The sequence below is a fragment of the Elgaria multicarinata genome, chromosome 2 (assembly GCF_023053635.1).
Source record: "Elgaria multicarinata webbii isolate HBS135686 ecotype San Diego chromosome 2, rElgMul1.1.pri, whole genome shotgun sequence".
Lineage (NCBI taxonomy): Eukaryota > Metazoa > Chordata > Lepidosauria > Squamata > Anguidae > Elgaria > Elgaria multicarinata.
In genome coordinates, this window is record NC_086172.1 from 58,868,416 (window position 1) to 58,890,062 (window position 21,647).

At 37.6% G+C, this 21,647-nt stretch overlaps 1 protein-coding gene across 1 annotated transcript in view; it reads left to right on the forward strand.

Annotated features, from left to right (window-relative positions):
* LRP1B (LDL receptor related protein 1B) overlaps positions 1 to 21,647 on the forward strand; it is a 976,641-nt gene that overhangs the window by 578,109 nt on the left and 376,885 nt on the right. Inside the window, exon 7 of the mRNA XM_063116589.1 lies at positions 1,759 to 1,921. Coding sequence (XP_062972659.1) covers positions 1,759 to 1,921 — 163 coding nt within the window. The remainder of the gene's footprint in view (positions 1 to 1,758; positions 1,922 to 21,647) is intronic.

Genomic DNA, 21,647 nt, shown 5'->3' on the forward strand with positions numbered 1-21,647 from the left:
GTTTAATGTCCTTTATTTCTTCAGTGAGAGAGAAACACTGCAGAGATTAAAAGCCTTATTCATTAAAAATGCATCCACTAGTTAAGTAGGTTTTTCATGTACTTAGAAAAGTGTGGAATGTGCTTTTTAGGCCGAGGCAAACTTTGGTAATTCATTACAACTTTCCGCTCTTGAAAGCAATATGTCATTTATAATTCACAAGCAGGATGCCTAACACAAACACAATAAGACAGGCACAAGACACAAAGAGCAAGCAATCTCTCAACATACAAAGTACACAACACATGTTTTGTAGCTGTCAAATGCAATAGATTAAAGAACACTGAATTGCCAAGCTGCTAAATAGCTAGTGATACATTGCTTCATAAGATATTGTCCAGTGAACCATGTCACAAGGCAAAAGCCCTCCCTTTTTTCCAAGGGTATTAGACAAAAACATACATACATCTTTTGATAATTTGGCTTTGATTATAATTTTGTGTCGTGTTTTCTGTAATACAACTGTATGGGATATATAGTTGTATGGAGAAATCCTTTTTTAAAAAACTTTTGTTAAATGCTTTCCATTCTCTATACATAATAGTGATTTCTTGACTTCAATGTCACACCTTGTTCCTATTTATTTATTTACTTATTTAAGAATACGATAAAACAGTGGCACGTTGTGACAAAAAATCCCAACTTCAAGTATAACCTGATGGGATCTGAGCTGGCGGTGACCAACCAAGAAAGAGATCTTGGGGTTGTGGTGGACAGCTCGTTGGAAAATGTCAGCCCAGTGTGTTGCCACTGTAAAGATATATATGGCATATATGTGGCAGAGCTGGAAAAAGTGTAGAAAAGGGCAACTAAAATGATCAAGTAACTGGAGCATCTCCACTATGAGGTTACAACAGCTGGGATTGTTCAGCTAGGAAATAAGGAGGCTAAAGCGAGACATGATAGAGGTGTAGATAGGGAGACAATTCTGATAATGTTTTTCATTTATTATTATTCTTAAAATTTGGAAGGATCATCCTGGATTTCTAGAACTTTCAGATGTATAACTTTACTAAAATAAGGAATGGAATCTTGATGATTTTATTGTACTTTTTGTGATTCTTGTGCCTCATTTCATATCTCACTTCTGTGATTAGTTACAAATTGAGAAGCTGTTGCTTCTGTGAAAAATGCCATAATTATTAGTACTACTATGATGTGTTCACCCACTGTGAAATGTTAAGGTTTTTATGTTGTAATCATTGCTTTCTCTACTACAACTCAGGTCATTTTTACCTGAAATTCCTTTGAAATATAAGAAAATTAAAGAGATGACTGTAACTTTCCCCGCCACATTTTACTATGGCAAAATTTTACTTTATCCCTTATTCACGTAGAAATGATTAACAGCTTGAATTCTTTCAAACGTATGGCACATCTCCTTTGGTGTAATATCTACAGTTATTCAAATGAGAGCCAGTGTGGTATAGTGGTCTAAAGTGTTGGACTGGGAATCAGGAGATCCGGGTTCTAGTTCCCACTCAGCCATGAAAACCCACTGGGTGACTTTGGGCCAGTCACAGACTCTCAGCCCAACCAACCTCACAGGGTTGTTGTTGTGAGGACAAAATGGAGAGGAGGAGGAGGAGGATTATGTACGCCACCTTGGGTTCCTTGCAGGAAAAAAGGCAAGATATAAATGCAATAATAAATAAATAAATAAATAAATAAATAAATGAAAGTGGCATAACTAATTTAACAACTTGTTCCTTATGACAGATATACAGCAAATGGCAATCGACTGGCTTACTGGAAATTTTTATTTTGTGGATCGTACAAGTGACACCATCTTCGTATGCAACTACAACGGAACTGTGTGTATTGTCCTGATTGACCTTGACCTCCATAACCCCATGGCAGTTGCTGTTGATCCTAGTTTGGGGTAAGGCTTTCCATAGTTGATAATGATCATTTGGTGCTTGTTTGAATGCCAAAGGAGGAGTGGGGGAAATGAAGTAGCAGCAGCAGCAAAAGTTCAGATACTTTAGTTCTTTGTGTATTATCATTAGTCTAGGTTTGGATTAATTAATAGCATTAATAGTACTGATAACTTTAATACTTTCTCACTTGGAAGGAGTGCTGGTTATCCAAACTTAAATAAAACACACCTTTAGAGAAAAGTATTTCTAGTTATCCATTTTATTATTTGTCCTTGTACAGGGCATAGGAAAAGAAGGTAGATAGGGGAAGAATACTTAACAGCCTGTATCCAAAGAATGAAGCAATTGTATTTTTGCTGTACCTGTCTTGATGTCACATTTCACATGGCAAACCATTTGTTTTAAAAAAAATTTGAGGCAGCTTGTAATATGGCACGGTAATATGACATTGGTGAGGGGGTGGTCTGCTGTTCATGTGGGAAAAACATTTTTTTTTAAATCATTTTTGGTATCCCAGGCAACACATCATTGCTGCTGCATCTGATTTCATAATCCTTATGGTTACCTTTAATGCTGTTAGAGGGTAACTAGAGGAGGAAAACAAATGTATTTTCTGCACTGTTGGTGGTTGGTTATTGCACTTGAGAGTGATGTGCAGTGCAATCTTATACATAATTACTAAAATCTAAGTCCCACTGAGTCCAGTGTACTCCCAGGTACATCTGTCTATATAGGATTGCAGCCTTAGAGCGACCAGTATAAATGGTTGGATTTGGAAACTCCTTGGAAGAATGGTTGACTATAAAGGGCAGCTAATTAGTCAACCTTCATAGGTTGACACAGGATGTTTCCCCTGCCACTTACAACCACAAACTTTCTTGTGGCAACTCCTGAAAATCAGATAAATGATACAACATATTACTTGCCTCTGCTCCTTGCTCCCATAAGAAGTCTCTGCAGAACTGTTCAGCTTCTACATACTTCTATGCCATTTCAAAATGCATGGAGAAACTGAAAAAATACTTTTTATTGTTTTATTGTCAAAACATCCTATACATTGAATTCCAATGTAACTTTTATGCTCTATTGATAAGTAATCTGAAGTGGCTTTTTTTCTGCCCGGGGGCTTCTGACTTATTGGGGCTTTTCTACATGAGGTTTTTATGATGCACTTGTCATTCTTCACTCGTGGTTCTTTATGGATTCTTTAGATGATGTCATGATTACAGTTTTCCTTCTGTTTTTTAAGAGCACTTTTGTGCAGGGGCCATGGGTTGGCATGGGGAAAATGTAGTATCTTTTTTCATCCTGAAACAAAGCCCAAGTCCTTACTAGTGTAGTTGTGTTAGTCTATTATTACACAGCACCACCTAGAGGTTGTGTAGCAGAAAGTACAGAAAGGCAGAAATGGAAAAGTACAGAAAGTACAGAAAGGCAGAAATAGAAAAGCTGTTTGGGTAGAGATCTGACTTTAATTCTGCGGCAAAAACAGAAACAAATAAAATGGATTAACAGACTCATCTAAAAAAGTTCCTGGAGTCCGTATCTGCCCCCCCACCCATCCACACACAGAGTGGAGGAGCATCACCAACACTAAGTCCTTTTTAGCAATCAACAATGGGGAGGCGTATAAAATTGCACTGTAAGAAAGATGGGAGGAATTTCACTGTTAGTTTTTGTTATAGGCAGCTTAGGACTTCGTGAATGAATATGCAACATTAAGATATTTTGTATCAGTGTTTTATAAACATATCTCATTTATAGATACATTTTATACCTGAGTTGTATTAACAATTTACCAACAGTGAAAAGAGGAACCTAATAATATAAATTATTAAGAAATTCTGTTCCATTATTTGATCAGCCTAATATATACCAGACAAATAAGTTAGTAATCTTTAGCAGCAGCAACAGCAAGCAGCCACATGTTGCAATAATATAAGAGGTGGGAATACCTGGATTTTGCAGTGGCTGTTTTATTCTTATTTTATATTACTCTACAGACAGATAAGTCTGTAGCAGCTTCCATAAAACAATGCCATAAGACTCTGTTCAATAAATAGGAAAATATTTACTGCTGAAACAGCTTGTCATCCATATGTGGACTTTTGTCACTCTTTACTTAACGTCTGATTGAATATTAAGATGAATCATCACAATGGGTTTAATTTTGACAAGAACAGCTTGCATGTAAACTTTGCAAAGGAAGCTGCATAATATAATTCTTGAATGGAGCTGCATTTGTGCTCTCAACAGATGGTAAACTTGACTTGATCTGACTGGAGTGATGTTTCAAAAGAAATTAGGAGAAGTTGTATTCAAACTGATTTGTTTAGTAATTCCCTTAACAAAGAATGGGAGATTTTTCAAATCACCTAGCAGGCTTTTCAAGTATATTTGCTTACATAATCTGTTTGGATTTCACTTGCCGAATTCTAAAGTAATAATTCTGATCTATGAATGGATGCTGAAGTGTTTGCTTTATTTATTTATTTTTAGTATGGTGACTGTAGCATTTAAAGCTCTAAATTGCTTGAGACCAGGTTACCTCAGGAGCTTTCTGCTCCCACATGAACTTGCACAGATATTAAAATCAACACCAGAAATCCTGCTGTTGCTACCACCTTTATGTGACATCGGACAGTCAGATACCAAGACAGGCCATTTTCAATGATGGCACTTAGACTGTGGAATTATGGTTTCCATGGAAATACACTGGGTTGCTTCTCTTAGTTTTTAGACAAGTGTTACAGACCCTTGTATTTCAGCTTGCTTTTAATATATGATTTTAATCTGTCTTTTGCTTCTGAATTGGCAGCTCTTTTGCTTTTATTTACTGCCTGCTTTTATTGCTATAGGATCATTTTGTATTGGTTGTTTGTTCATTTATTTCTTCTTTTTAACTTTTGTAAACTGCTTTGTGCATTTTTAAAGAGAAAAGTTGGGTAAAATTAATATTAATGGATTTGATCCAATGGTATCATTCTACTAAATGGTACTGCTTCCATCAATGGAACCAGTAGGGCAGGGGCAATTTCCCCTCTTCTCTGCAGCCTCCAACACACCCTCAAAACTACTCCATAAGACTGGGAAGTCCTCTGGAGCAGATTTTTGGATGATATAGAGAATTGCAAGGGAGAAGGAAGAGGGAGAAAGTTCTGTTGGAGTAGTGGACTTTTGCTAGCACACTGTTGGATTTAAAAATGATGATGATGATGATGATGATGATGATGATGATGAATGCCAATAGTAGTCCTGAGTCCTGAGTAACACAAGCTGTTAGACTTCAGTAAGACTAAAGCATGACTAACTTAGTCTGAAATCATCCCAATAATAATAACAATAGAACAGAATACAGTACAATATGTCAGAGGAATGGAGTTCGTATAAGCAGACTTCTCATCCACTCTTCATGATTGGAGTTCCGTAACTGGAGTTCCCCACTACCTCTCTGCCCCAATGCTTATGAAGTGCTCAAGGACTGTAATGAATGGGATAGGCTGTAGTGAAGGGGACTCAGAAGAAAGGAGAGATCTCCAGAACCATCACACACATACACACACGGCTAAATCCATTGGTGTCATTCTGCTAGCATGAAGCTTTTACCATTTATGGAAACTCTGATTACATCCTTGTGCAAGTGTCAAAGCCAATACTTTGATTCCACTTGTACAAGCTGTTCCATAAGCCATTCCACAAGGCATTACAAAAGTTATCCTGCTATGTGTTCCACAAGCCATTATGGTGTATATGTTGCTTGTCGGCAGTATCCAATCCTGTCCATGTGTCCACAGGGCTTACCGCTGCTTCTGTTGCACTCACAGCCTACCAATGCTTTTGCAATAACAGCCCCTACCACTTGCGAAATGACAAATCAGGGGTTCCAGGTTAAACCTCCGAAATGAGCAGAAATGCTTATTTCTGTAAGGGTGCAGGTCATTGGAGCTCTTTTATATGACCTTCACCAACCTGCCTGCTTCTAGCAACCAGTGTTTGTGCTTGTTTTGTGTCGCTCCCCAGAAGCCCTAATTCACCATTGTACAACTGGAATTGGAGGGTGCAAAAGAATCTGCAGGGGCATAAGCGTACCATTGGATACTGCCCTGTTAGCAGAACAATGGTAGCTATTGTAATTTTTCCAGTACCATAATGTTTGATATACCCCATATACAGAAAAAAACATGGGACATCTGCGTTATTTTTCTCCCAAATTCCATATATATGTATGTATATATGTACCTGAGTAGAAACAAACCCTTGTATTTTGAATTCAGAGATGATTAAATTTTGAGGCTGGGCTCTTTTACTTTGAAGTGGTTATGGCCTGTTATTCCCAGACCCAATCTTACCATCTCTGTTTTAAAGTTTTGACATAGTAGAGCTGAAAAAGCTTCTGCCTGAGACATTGGGGGGGGGGGGTCGCTATCCATTGAGCAGACAGTGATGTTGCAAGCACCTGGCATGGGGTTGGAATTCAACGGACGAAGGTCGCTCAGCTGCGGGGCACATTCCGAGAGCACCCAGCAGTCACCTGCTTCTCGATGCAAGCTGCCATTGTTAAGCAAGACGGTGGCCTTCTACACCTCGAATGTTGTAGAAATGGTCCTGGATGGCTGCCATTTTTCACAATATTAAAAATATGAAAATTGCAGAGCTGCCATATTGTGTTAAAAAGGGTGTCTCACATCAAGGAGTGGGTGGCTGTGGGGCCCTCCTGGACGGCTTGCCAAGCCTTCCAGGGACTCACACAGCCAAGGGGGTGCCCCACAGCAATGACTCCATGAGCACCCGCCAAGCATGGGCACGGATGAGTCCATCCATCCCTAACTGGACTAGATGTACAAATAGAATAAGGCAGCTTCATATGCTTTATGTTCATTATTTATTTTTATTTTTATTTTATTTATTACATTTTTATACCGCCCAATAGCTGAAGCTCTCTGGGCGGTTCACAAAAATTAAAACCATAATAAAACAACCAACAGTCTAAAAACACAAATACAAAATACAGTATAAAAAGCCCAACCAGGATAAAACCACACAGCAGAAATTGATATAAGATTAAAATACAGAATTAGAACAGTAAAATTTAAATTTAAGTTAAAATTAAGTGTTAACCACAGTCAAGGCACATGAAGGAAATGTATGACAGTGTAACATTTCTTGATTGCAGAATGCAATAGGGTAGAACCTACTGATTTGTAGTACTCACATGAAAATGAACTATTGAATGGTATAAATAGTATGCGCCATAATCTGACAATTGTGGGGTTATTATAATGGAGTTATGATTATGATATATGATACCAATAAAAAGGTGAGAATTGAAGTAGCATAATAGCCAGAGACTGCACTAGAAATAAAGGACTCCAGTTTGAATCTTGCTTCAACTTTGAACTCTTTAGATGGAACTTGGTAAGCTTCTCACTCTCAGCCACCCCCTCCTTTGGAATTTGGGGATAGTACTGACTTACTGTAGCTTACAGTGTTTTTGTATAGATTACAACAAGATAATGCCCCGTAAACAAATTATTACAATTATCATTAGCTAGGATTGAAAACACACACACAAGTTCTGCACGCACACACAAACACACACGTTCTGCATGTCAAATCATTTTTTAACCTCAGGGGCCTTCCAATAGCAATGTGTGGTCTACCAGGAGAAGCTATGATCTTCAAGGAGAAAAGGGGGGAAAAAACAAGAAATCAACCCATTGCGCATGTTCAGGTTCTTGGATACTTGGACATGCATAAAATAGTTCTTTGTATCTCAGCTTTGTTTATGCAGATGGTGGTGATTAATGGAATGCCAGCATTAAGGCACAAAAGTGAAATTGTCAACCTCCTCAAAATAGCTTCTCTTGTTGCTTCTCTTTAAACCTTTTCTTCTCTTTTTCTGATTCTTATTTTTGTTTCTGTTTTCTGTATTGCCTAGCCATTAAACTAGAATTTCTGTATGAGTGTATTGAATTATTTTGTCCTTACCTGTTTCATAATGATATTGGCTTTATTTATTTCTTTATTAGATTTTTAATAAAATTTCATCATACGAGTGCATTGCAAGTGGAGCATGAAATGAATGGGGTGCATAAACGCGTGCATAACACTTTATTAAAGTTGCCTGCATTCATCAGCCTTGTACATATAATTACAAAATATGTACATTTTTATATTTAGCAAGTTAAACTGGATGCTCTCATAAGGTATTATAAATGAACTCTTACAAGATATCTTCAGGCGTTAATGTATTCAACTCCATCATGATTTTTTTTTACATTCATTGTAAACCACATTTACCAAATATTTTATTTTATTTATTAGGAAGGAGTGCTGTAAGAAATGAATCTGTCCCTTGGGGCTGCTAGAGGATCATTGCTAGGAGAATTATCCTACTACACATTTTCCTTTACTGATCCCTTTTACAGCCCTTTGTATTTGTCAGGGTAGGTCCTAGCATGCTTAAAACATATCCAACATCCCATTGTACCTTTTATCTACTTTGCAGGAATCCCAGAAGTGTAATCAGAATCTGAGCTGCCTGGTCCATCAGGACAATCAAACTGTCTCTCCTTAAATTGACAAAACCAAGAGCCAATCATACCCCATAGGGTTCTGCCCAAGATATAGCTCATCTTCCTTCTACTTTATAAAAGTTCCAGTACCTAGTAAATATTGATAAGATGTTGGAAGCTCAGTGTGTTCATACAGCTCCAGAACAATTTTAAGGCCTAGTTTAGCGACATGCCTTAGTTTGGACTGCAGGTGGAGGTTCATATGATGGAATTTTCCTCAGTACAACAAAATATTGCTTGCACATAGAAATCTAGATGCTATGGATTGTGATATGTGGATGTATATACCTTTAAGAGGCCTGTAGCTGCTAGTCTCCAGGTCCTCATCGAAGGCCTGGGCGGAGCCTCTGTTTCTGTCAGTTGGTGTTGTGGGCCTTGCTGAGGGAGTTTGGTGTCACTGTTCTAAGAAGTTTTAGTAATAAAAGAATCCAGCAATGAAAAGACTCTGATGTTATTGCCTGGTAGTCTAGGGGCAAGTGGCAGGCTGAGCAGGTAAGCTCACCTGTATGGTCCCTATGCCTGAGTGATACTACATGGATAGAGCTTAAAACTTAGCTTTTCTCCCCCTCCCCTTACATGTTAATTTTCTGTGTATAAGAATATTTTCTTGTAACAAAACCCCCACCTGTAGACTGCAGTGGTACAGTTGAGATACAGACTTTCCATTTGTTTCCCCTGGTCCTCTTGGCTTCCCCAGAGTGGGAGACTCTTGGCTCCCTCAAAATATGCTTCTGTACTAGGTTTCCAGTTGACTTCCAGTTTCCAGCTCAGCATTCTGGCATGCTTTGTGATGCCATGTAGCTCAACTTGCTAAAGTTTTCACTATTTCAGAGGGTTTGAGGGCACATTAACCTCCCCAAAGTTCAGGAAATGTCTGGGTATAATATTATAATTATAATATTATTATACTTATAATAACAAGTTGGCAAGGGCTTCTTTCTTTGAGCTTCTTTAAACTGCCCACTCACGGATGTTCACAGGTCATTCTGATGCTGCCATCAGCCTCATGTGCATCTTCTGTTCCATTTTCCTGTTCTAGCGCTAAAAATAAAACCTAAGAAAACCCGACTCTTCTTGGATGAATCAATATTTGTCAAGTTTTCCTGCTGTATGCAGGCAATGTTGCACTATAAAATGCCCACCAGAGGCCACTGTCCTGTTCAACTGCACTTAGGTTGTACAAGCCACGTGGTTGCTGCTCTCTTCCTGCTCTCATCCTTGTGCAATTACAGCTTGTTGCAGAAGCAGAAGAGATGCAGGAAGCAGAGTCATGGTAAGGGAACACAATTTCTCCCTGTCTGAAGGAGATCACTGCAGCTTGATGTTGCTTTGAACTGGAGCCACAAAAGCTCATGGGGAAGGCACTGCATGATGAGGTAGCATTGATGCCATGGGCATAACGGGGAAAAAGAGTGCAGCTCCCATAATGGCAGTGGTTGAGCCTCAACATCAATCCATGCATAAGCTTCCAGGTGGCAATGCTTTATGAGGGAGTATAATACTAGAAATCCACTAATTACAGAAATTGCCCAAATTGTATAGAAAATCTTCCTACGGTCACCAGAACTGGCTTCCATTTTATTGTTGTTGTTGTTTATTACATTTGTATGCCGCCCCATAGCCAAAGCTCTCTGGGTGGTTCACATATTTGGCTCCTTCTCTTTTGAACAAGACCTGAGAGCCAATGCATGGCTATTTCCTTCTGTAGGTCAAATGTTGCTGTGTAATGGGTTTTAAGTTCCTGTATTGCTATGGATTTAGAGATCTAAAAATCTGCAGGAAAGTCTTTTGGCTCAGATTCTGAAATGGAAATTTGTTTTCAGGGCCCTTTAAAGTCAACTCTTCCTGTTAGTACTTTCTAGAGTTACTTATTTCCAGTGATGGATATCTTTGTTCACACATAATGGCGGAAAGCTAGGCTAGCTGCTGGTAGATAGAGGATGTGCTGTCAGTTGCTAGAAAGTACACATTCTCTGAAGGAAAAGAAAAAAGAAAAGGTTATAATAGCCGGATGGTCATATTGATATATTTAGGCAGGGAATAGATGCATAACCAATATACAACTATGTTCCACAAAGCAAAAGACACATAGTGGTTACATTTGGAATGAACATATTTGTTTCCTAGCAATTTAGACTATGGTTTGAGCAATTTTAAACAGAACACACAAACACACACACACACACCTGAAATGATTTTTTGGAGCAGTATAAGTCTGGTTGGTTAAGATTCTGGATTTACAGCATTTTTAAAGGCCCTGTTAGCATCCTTACAGAAAGAAATCCAGCAAATCATATGTATGTGAAATTCTTCTGACAGATCCATAAAATATGTGGAAAATTTTGGGTAGCATAATTCATTGTCAGAATTATCTATACAATTATATTGGGACAATGCCCAGATCGATATTCGGGAGTCCTAAAACTTGAATAAATGAAACAAAATCTCATTTTCAGTCAGTTTTGGCACTGACTTTATCAGACTTTGTCATGTAATATAACTTTCTAAAATCACTTCAGCTTTGTTTGCAGCTTGTACTAGGGTGATCATATTTTGGAAACCAGAAAGGAGGACAACATGGTCGCCCCCAAGGGGGCGTGTCCAGCACCAAGGGGGCACGCCCACCCGAACATAGATAGCCTTGGTCACATGTCTGATTTTACAGCACACATTTAAGACAAATCTGTTCTACATAACATCTTAATGTTAAAATCACTGAAATAAAGAACAAGTGAGAGATTCAATGTATCTGAAATTAACTTCACTCACTCCTACTTTTGTAGGTTTTGCTGTACTTTGAAGCTTTTGCTATACTCTGTGTGTTACATTCTCCCCTTCCCTCAAATATCTTTTCTGACTGTGTCTTCACTCATTGCAAGCTGCTGTTGTTGTTAACAGGGTTTACTACTGGCCCCAGATCTGTTTCAAATCTGGTATGGCTAAAGCTCTACCTAAAAGCTATCATGGTACAAAGTTTCATCTCTTTATCTTTAAAAATGACGATTTTAAAAATAATAATTTTAAAACCTCAATTTTAAAAAAATTCCTAAAAAATCAATGGATGAACGGATCTGTTTCAAATTTGGTTTGCCTAAAGCCCTTCCTAAGAGCTACCATTGTGCCAAGTTTCATGTCTTTATCTTTAAAAAATGACGGAGTTATAAGCATTTTTGTTAATTCCCATTAGTGCTGCTCTTTGAAAAAAAATCTGGATTTCCCCTCCCCCTCCCAGATTTGCCAACAAAAACCCAGACAAATCTGGGCAAATCCAGTCATATGGTCACCCTACCTAAACATTCTCAGATTATTCACAGATAATTCACCTGTGAATTAATGCAATTGAGCTGTTTCTGACAGTATAGATAATCCCATTTCTAAGCAAATATTAAGGATATTTCTTCATCTGGTAAAATGTGTGAATGACTGAAATTCCTTAACAGGTATTTTTTTCTATTTGAATATACAAGTATTAATGATAATACTTCTGTGGGTAAGATGCTAGGCAACTCTCAGAATCAAATTAAGTGTTAGGATTTTGTGGACCTTAGCCTAGTTGTAGAAAATGTAATATGTGAAGCAGTTCTAAGAGTTGAATTTAAGTAATCTTTGTTGTTTTTCATACTACATTAAAATGTTTATTGGATTCAGTTATGTTTTTTATCTGCTGAAAATACACCTCGTATGCATTTACCTTTGCGTTTATATTCTCTACTTGGACAGTAATGTGATATTTCTTCTAAAGACTCACATAGTATTTTCTTTTTCTAGAAAGGGAAAAGAAGACTGGTTAAAAGAAAAAATAAATTGAAACAATTACTTAACCACTTAGGCTTTATACAACTTCCCACTTTATCTTCTTTTCCGATTACTTTCACGTAAAGGACATACTGTGCAATGTAACTTAGACAAAATGAAATGACAGACATGTATTATGAGAAAAATGTTGTGATGGACATACTAGGGGAAAATTGCCCTGTTAGAAAATAAATTAACAAATCAAGAAGGATCAAATGTTGAGCAAAGTCCTTGTTTTACAATAATATATTGCCTTTCTAACCTCATCAGAACTGGGTTTTAGCTGCCCCTGCCCTCAGCTCTCTTTACTTGATAAATAGTACTAAGGGACCCTTCTTTTTCTGGGCACAATGTACAAACTAGTGCTGTCAATATCATTCTCCATCTTCCTCCATCTTCCAGATGTGTCTTACTCTCATTCTAGTGGCAGTACTTGTTATTTCCAATGAGACAAATAAGCATTTTATGTGCAGTTATATATGTATTGAAAAACAGGATATACCGTTTTATACAAATGTAAAGCAGTACTTAACACTGTAGAAATAATTATGTATTCCTTCTGGTGGGTGCTGCAGTAGCATTGCCATGAGGGGCTGGGGGAGTGGGTGTGTGTGTGTACAAACAAAGCATAAGGTGTGATGGGCCCTATCAGGGCGTGTGGATCCCAATAAAGTTTGTTGGATCTGATTTTATCTGATTGCTGGATCTGAAGCCATATCTACACCAAGCAGGTTATGACATGTTGAAAGCAGTTTGAAAACTGTATATGGAATGTGTCATGAGCCCCAACAGTTGTCACTACTGTTATAAACAGTTTTAAAGCAATAGTGCAGATCCTGTCTGAATCAGCCCTGATAGTCCTGTGTACATGCCCATCCTGGTTTTCTCTTGTTTCCATCAAATCTAGCATTACTTTTGGCATTGTTGCATTGCGTATTGTCATATTGTCATACATCCAACATTACATAACAGTATGCACTAAGGGTACATCTTTCCACATGATGCTAGTATCTTTAAGTCTTATATGTGTAAGAACTGAGCAACTGTGCAACATCTTTCTCCATCATTGCTAGCAGTGTAGCTGTCTTCTTTGATAGTGTAAATTAATAGGCTTGCCTATGCTGCTTGGATTTATGTCTTCTTCACCTTATTTTTCTGTAATATTTAATAGGCTACAACGTGAAGTACATTTCATTGACTATTTTGAATGACAGGAGTTGGTGATAAAGTGTCTGAAAAACAAAAGACTTAAAAATGAGTAGTGTGCCACCAAAGGCATATCTGTAACAATAAGAAATAATGAAAAAATAGCAATTAAATTTATTTTATTAAATGGAATGGAGCATTTGAAAAATTATATTGGGACCATATGTTGAAAGTCTATGTGTGTGTACCACCCTTGATGTGCCCACCTTTGCAAGAATAGGGTTGCCAAATTTGAAATATTTGCTTTATTTTAAGTCAGTGCACTGTGTCAGGGTTTTCATTTTAGAAATGAATAAGAGTAAGGCTATTTATGTGATTGAACATTTTTGCCAAATGCATGCATGTTCGGGGGTGGCAAATGACATAGAATGAAGGGTGCAAGGAATTATGTGCAGATGTTATATGATTCTATAAGAAAAAAATCTGCATAGTGCCTTCTTTTTCTAGGAGTGTGAGAAAAGAAAATCTCAGAATGTTTTTTTAGAAAAATGTGTTTTGAGAAATTTCAGCTCAGATTTAGTATGGAGTAGAGAAAACAGTTGTGTAGGTGCTGATTTGCATACTTCCTAAATTCAGCTTTAAGAAATTTCTTCATATGAATGGCATTGCCTTGATTTTGAACAGGTCTTGGAATTTGGTTGACACAGATTCTATTCACTCTTGGGCCCTTTCTACACCTAAGGATTATTCCAGGAGAAAGGAGGGATCGTCCCTGCCTGCTCCTGGGATCCCTTGTGTTTCATTTGGATGCACAGGGATGATACTGGGATGATCCCGAGGAAAAAGGCAGGTGTAGAAACAGCCTTGGTGTAAATATTTGTTGATTCACAGATTTACACCTGCTGTCTTTAATGGTTATATCATTATCATATGGATCATTAACAAAGACAATAATAATAATAATAATAATAATAATAATAATAATAATAATATACCCACCTCTCCCTCTGGATCAAGGTGGGGTACAACATGAATGGAAACATCATATAACTAATTAAAACATTTAAAAACTAATACATTATTAAAAGCAGCACATTATTAAAAGGCAAATTTAATGATGCTTTTGCATCTTAAGGAAACACAGACACAAACTCCTTTTTTTCTATAATCCGTACATTATAGAAAACTTTATTTATGTTAATTTCTGGACATAGTCCATTTGTATTAAAGATTGAGTTGAGAGATATTCTCATATCAATGCTCCATAACTGGTGACAGGTTGTTTTTGTCTTTGCTATTGTACTTAAGCAAGTTTACATCTGCTATTGCTTTCTTCTTCGTTTAGTCTCCATTGCAGACTTGTAGTGTTAACTCTTGCTCCCCTCACCACAAGTGGTTTGCTGAAGGTCAATTGTTTATTCCTGTGGACAGAGGCATCAAATGTTTTGTGTGTGTGTGTTGAAATTTTCTGTTCATTCAAGAAATCCTTCACAAGGGAGTTAGCATTGTGGTGTACTGTTTCAAAGCCTTGAATGTGTTGTTCAAAAGCAATAATCCCAGATTGGTGAGTTCTTAAAGTAGGCATGGACTGGTCAAAAGGGTCACAGTCAAATTCATCAATGGAACTGAAAAGGTCCTGTATAGCCATCACATCTAATTTCAACTATGTGGTTGAATTCTCAGCATGATACTTCATGTTTGCAACAGCATACAGGGAAGTTCTAAATCTATTGATGAACTTGACGTTTTGTGAGTTAGTAGCATTTTCTTATCCTTCAGTATTCTCAGCCATCCAGCTTTCATTTTTGAGCTCTTAAAATGTCATCTTCATCTAAATATTAAATGGCACGCAACAGTAGAGCATTCCTATCACAGAATGTGCAAATAACCCATCAGTCATGTACTTGCCTTTTTCCTTCAGACCAAAAGCTCATCTCTAGCCAGAATTCAATCTACTGTCTTCCATTTTCCCTTGGCATAGATTTGAAGCCACTGACAACATCAGCCAGTGTTAATATTTGATTTCTTCAAAGTAGTAGTTAATAATACATGAATTTTCTGCATTGGTATTTCAACCATGGACATGAAACTGAACCAATATTTTGCCACTTGAATGTACTCACTCCTCAACTGCTTTAAACCATTTCCAGCTATGGCATATGCCCTGGTTCAGTGGTTCTTTCAAAATAAGTTACCAGTATGTAGGCAACCTTGGGTTATCTGTTTAACTGCACATATTTAAGTTCCTAACACTATCAGATGCCATCTTAGAGTAAGATTAAATTCTGCGCTCTAGATATAGGATACACAGGGTTTTCTAGTTCCAAAAATGTTCCATTTATGTTCCATTAAGCCACATACCTTGGATACATTTCTATTTTAAATCAATTTATGTCTAAATAATAGCTTTTTATCAAGATAAATGACTATAACAACATACATATAAAAACATTTTAGAATTCCACGATATATCACAGGCATGTTTGTGAACAAAAAGCATAGGAGACTGAAGGTTATGAAATAGAAGCGACACCTTGTGTTTTGCCTAATCACCCTGAAGAAGGACCCAACAGTCCAAAACACATTGGATTTTATAATAAACAATATCATTTGTTCTATCCTTTTGTCTTTGGCTTTTTTGGCATCACTGTTGGGGTTTTCTCTTTTGGGGGGAGTTATGTTTGTGTACATATCCGCTGTTATACTGTTTGTTTTATATTTTGAATGGTTTCTATGGTTTTAATTTTTGTAAACCACCCAGAGAGCATCAGCTATTGGGAAGTATAAAAATGCAATAATAAATAAATAAGATTTCTTTCACTCCATCCTCTCTTGTGAGTACTAAGTCTCAGGAATGTTGAGGTTGCTCTCACAAAATAGATACAGTGGCGATGGCTTGCTCATCCACATAATGGCTGCTATGGTCAGTCACAAAATACAAATTTTCCTGAAGGAAAACTGGTGAAACTGAAAGAAAAGTAACCTGGTGAAGAATCTATATATAAAGCATATATGGGAGTGGATGGGAGGCTGAATGCCAAAACACAAAAACACTCTTGAACCAAAATGCAGATGATGCAGGAAAAGAGCACTTCATTTTGCATTATGCTAGCCTCCCAGTTATTTGAACAATTAAAAAAAACACTAAAACTTAAGTAATAAAAATAAAAATCAGGAGGAGCAGGAAGCTTGGCAGGCACCAAGAAAGGAATCTGTAGGCATGTTGATGCCCAGAGGCACCATGTTGGAGACCACAAAGTTAGAGGAAGTCTGGTCATGTAACAGGCCTTCCTTGTATCCTCCACTACAGCCTCCAGCACTACTGAAAAGCCTCTTCTCAGGGTCACGGATATCTCAAGAAAGACGTGGGAGATAATGGGGGAGACAGCAGTGAAAGAGGGAAATTGGGAAAAATTGTGTGGAGGCACCTTGTACAAATGGATTTTTTTGAAGCGCAGAGGGCTGCAGTGTGAAAAAATGGAGGGCTAGAAATGCCCTGTTGAATGAGCAGGTGTTTGCTTATGGATCGGACCCTTTGAATTTATGCTGGTGAAATATAAATAGCATATGAGAGTAAAATAACAGTAATTCATAAGCTTTAAATGGAAGCTAGAAAAACAATGATTGCACCACATTCCACTGCTCTATATTCCTACCCATTCTATTGATATAACATAGGCCTACTGTACAAAACCCATTTCCATTTGCAAAATGCTGACGTAACTAATGTTACTAAGACTAATTTTTCTGCAAGGTTGACTTTATGCTATTTATTAACACTCTGATTTAGGACTGTTTATTATACATACCGCAAAGGGTACTTCATCATGGGGGATGGCGGGAGAGATAAAACCTGTACTGCTTAACTTATCTTCAGTGTGAGAGGCTGCATTTATCATGCTGACTGTACTTGTTTGGAGCATTTTTGTTTACTTGCATATTTAGTAGATGTGCAAGTTGGCTTTAGCCAGCATTCTTCAATTCAGGTTGTTTGCAAAGGACTCTTCTGTTGAGATCTGGCTGAGATCTGGAGAATTGCGAGTGCCACTGACCACACTGCGCATTAGGACATAGAGGAAAACTGAACATTGAACAATTTCAGGAAGTCCCATGTGAAGTGTATAGGGAGCATGGGCAATGTTCTGTCCATTTCAGTAGTGGTGGCCTGTGGGTGAGTGGGTGATGTTCAGAGATTGCATGGAGGGGAGGTTTAAACTCCAATTTCCCAATAATTTCCCCCTACATGACTCAACAGATCAAGTGGTGTGTCTCTGTGTGATTGCCTTGGCTGTCTGTGTTTTGACAGGGAAGGTGGTGTTGGGGTGGTGAATCTATAGTGCTTCTCACTCACACCTGAACTCCACTGTCAGGAGGCTTTCCCCGGAAGATTATTTTCACAGTTGCTTGCCTTGCCTGTGGGCAGCGTGTATGTGTGGAAGTCTTGTGGATCATCTGAGGTTTCAGGCTTTGGTCTAGTAATGTGCTGTCTCCCCTTGTCACACACGACAATTCTGAAGTGGCATTACAAGAACATTCAGTTCCTGACATCCCAAGACCCATCTCTGAAATCCTGAGAACCGCTGCCAGTCAGCATGGACAATATTGAGCTAGATCGCTGAATGGTCCAACTTCCTGTGTTTTATTAACATCTGTGTAAAAAAATATTGAAAGCCAATTTAGTGTTCTAATCTCCCAACATACGTTTTGTATGATTGTTCATACTTATAGCTTGCAACCCAGCTACGGTTTGAGCTGTTGGAAGTTTGCACATCACTAAAATAATATTAATAATAATGGTTACAAAAATCTAAGAAATATCTTATTCATGTGTATTCCATACATATGTGATAATGTAAATGTGCATTGTGAAATAGTTATTTCTTTAAAATATACAAATACACAATAATTAGGAAAGCACAGCAAAAAAACATTCTGTCTGTATAAATATTTTTTATGTATTCTTAAAAAGTTTTTTAAAAAATCATCTAAGTTGCCCTTCAGATAAGTAGGCAAAATGACTGCTCACTGCCAGGTATCGTTGGTTTAAACTTTCAAAAACATTAGCTTGAGCAATGCTTTCCATTGAGTTTGTAGTTAGTTAATCGAGTCTATGCTTACTTGTCCATACAAGCCATAAAACCCTACAATGAAGATGTAATTATAATTATGCCTTTTAACTGGTCAACTATGTTAAGAAGTAATATGCCCATCAATTTGAACTCTGTGTTTGCTGACAATTCGAGTTATGCCAGATGGTGTCTTTAATGCCTCATGGTGCTTTTAATGTTTTCATTGCCGGGTGGTGCTTTTGCTTTCAATGACTTCATGGTTTTGAAAGTCTTTTATTGTCTTTTGAAGCCTTAACTATGGTTATTACCTGAGAGAGGGCACTTCTAGCAGATGCAGTCAATAGATGACAGAAGATATTGCGAGGCATCCTTCTAGCTTGCACAATTTCTCAATGCAAACAATAGCAATAAAATATTTTCATGGATATTTGTACACATTTTTTTCTGTAATTTATAAACCACATTGTTTAGAAGGCAGGACTTTTCTCCCTTGAGCCCTTGGGAAACCTCTGTAATTATAATCAAAATGATAATAAAGACCCAATCCATTCCCAGGGTGCGACATAAAATCAACCACTGAAATGAACACAGAGCTATTAGTGAACTTTTTAATAATTACCTTGGGCATGATCCAGCTGAAGTTAAGCATTTTAAAAATCTCATTGTCTTTGATAGGAAAGACCACTAAATTAAATAGGAATTCACATTGTTTTTTCAATTAATTTTTTTTTTTGTAAAATTTCAACAAAGCAAACTATGAAGAGGGGAAAAAAAAAGTTGCAACACAGATTGGAATATATCAATTCCAATACATATGTATGAAATATAAGTAGATAGATATGAAAATACAGCTTTCTCAGGTGTATACATAAACTTCAACAAAGGCAGACCAAATATCGCTATAAGTATCCATTCACGTGGCATCTATATAATACCCATTCAAATATTGAAAGTGTTGTTAGGTCCGCAATCTATTGCATTATACGAGCTGAGCGTTTATCTTTCTGGTGTTGTAATATCAGTGTTTTAGCTGTCAAATGGGCACAGGGAATCTAGTTGCATCAACCATGTGTTAACTTCCAGGAAGAACTAGATAATTTAAGAGCATCTGTACATCAGTAAATATTAAAAAGTGTTCTAGTACAAGGTTTAGCTGTAAAATAACCTCTGCCCCCCAAAAGCCAGCTATTGGGTATTGCCAAAACATATGCTTAAAAGAAGCATTAGCTGTGTTATACTTCCATCAATTAGCTGACTTCATAGGAAAGGTTTAAATGCATATTTAATTTGAGCCCTGAATCCAATAGGAACTCACATTATTAATGTGGACTACACTGTACCCGTTGTACTTTATTCATTCATTTGTTTATTCTACTTCCCACTTTTCACATGACATTTTTGGCAACAGTTCATATGCTATTTAGCTTGCTGGCAGTTAAATTGGCCTTGAATTCCACAGTGGAATTTATGAAAGTTGTAGATTGGAGTGAGGAACTAAGGATATGGGAAACAGATGATGAATCTGATTATAAAAATGATTAAAAATGTGTGAACCTTCAGTGAAAAGTCTAATAGAGCCAGGACTGTCACTAGATATTTTGCTGCCTGGAGAAGTTCCACCCACCTCTTCCCACATAAAGAAGCCAATGGGACTGGCAGTTGAATTTTATTTCAATAGACTTGAAAATAACAGATTAGGTTGGTGTTTTCAGGGGAAGCTTCTGTGGTGCACCCAGACTTCTGTCGTCCAGCACCTTGTTGCCACCCCTCACTCCCCAGGTCATGCTGTGTCACCCTACCTAATGGTAAGGCCATCCAAGATTGAGAAAACGACAGGTCTAAATCTGAATGGCCATGATATACTAGTTTGTCTGAAATCCTTTTTGACCACAGGCATTATTTTTAAGACACCAATCCTATGGCTCCTAGAGAGCATCCAAGGGAACATAGGGTGCTGAAGATTCCCCCTTCTGAGGCCATAGATCAAGCCATGACCTTAGAGAATGAGTTCTTAGCAGGGATTTTCCCCCCCCGGGGCATCGCATTTGCCCTGGGAAAACTCCAGGGTGATTTGATTGCCTAGGCTGGAGCTATGACCTTAGAAAAAAGAAGAGAAAAGGAAGTTGGCCTTCCAGTTGATGGGGAGGGGGGTGCTACAAAAATCTCTGCTGCTCTTTCCACACTGCCAGTCACTGGAGCACTCTTTCCTATGGATTTATAGTGAACTCTCAAGGAGCATTGGCTATGGGCGGTACAGAAATGCAACAATTAATTATTAATTAATAGAAATATCCCATGGGATTGCTCCCTCAACCTATCTTTCACATGGGTACTTGAATTTTTAAAGAATTATCCCAAGGGTAGAATACCAAACGTCCACATTTCCTTAAATTCTAAATAATAATATACAGGCAAGTCCAAGCAGAGGTTGTATATGCAAAATGGTAGCTTCATGTGGCCTGTATGTGTTGTAGCAGGCTGTTGTGTCATGTGAACAGCCCTATTATGATCCCTTAGAGTGAGTCTGATCCTTTCATGTAACAAAGGTTAGTAAAGTCTATAGTTGCTGTATAAGTGTGGACACATTGTTTGTTTGAGATGAAAACTATAGAAAGTGATATGTTTCCCCTGAGGGAGAAGTCACCCTTTGTGACAGGAGCGTTTATTTATTTTTGAAGCAGATTGGACCAATTTATTTATTGCTTGTTTTTTAGTTGAACTTTATGAAAAGTAGTATATGACATATCAACAATGCCTTTGTAAAATAAAATAAGCAGATTTCCATATATTATGAATATACCTGTAGATTATGAGACTATGGAGAAATCCCACCTGGGGATAGCATGCCAAGTATAACGGAATGGTGTTAATAAAGTTTAATAGTGGGGGAAATGGAAGGCATAAACAAAAGGTACAAATGTATGTTTTCTACTCACACGTCATACATTATTGAAAGTTCAATATTAGAAAGTTTCTATCAGGACTCTGCAGGACAGGTGTTTCTGTTTCTAATATACGTAGGTTGGTTGGTTCAAATTTAGGAGAAGAAATGTGAAATGGCTCACATAGCAGTAAACCAATGATGTATGCAAACAACTGTTTTTAGAATTCCTCTTCTATATTTATATAAAACTCTGCTCCAA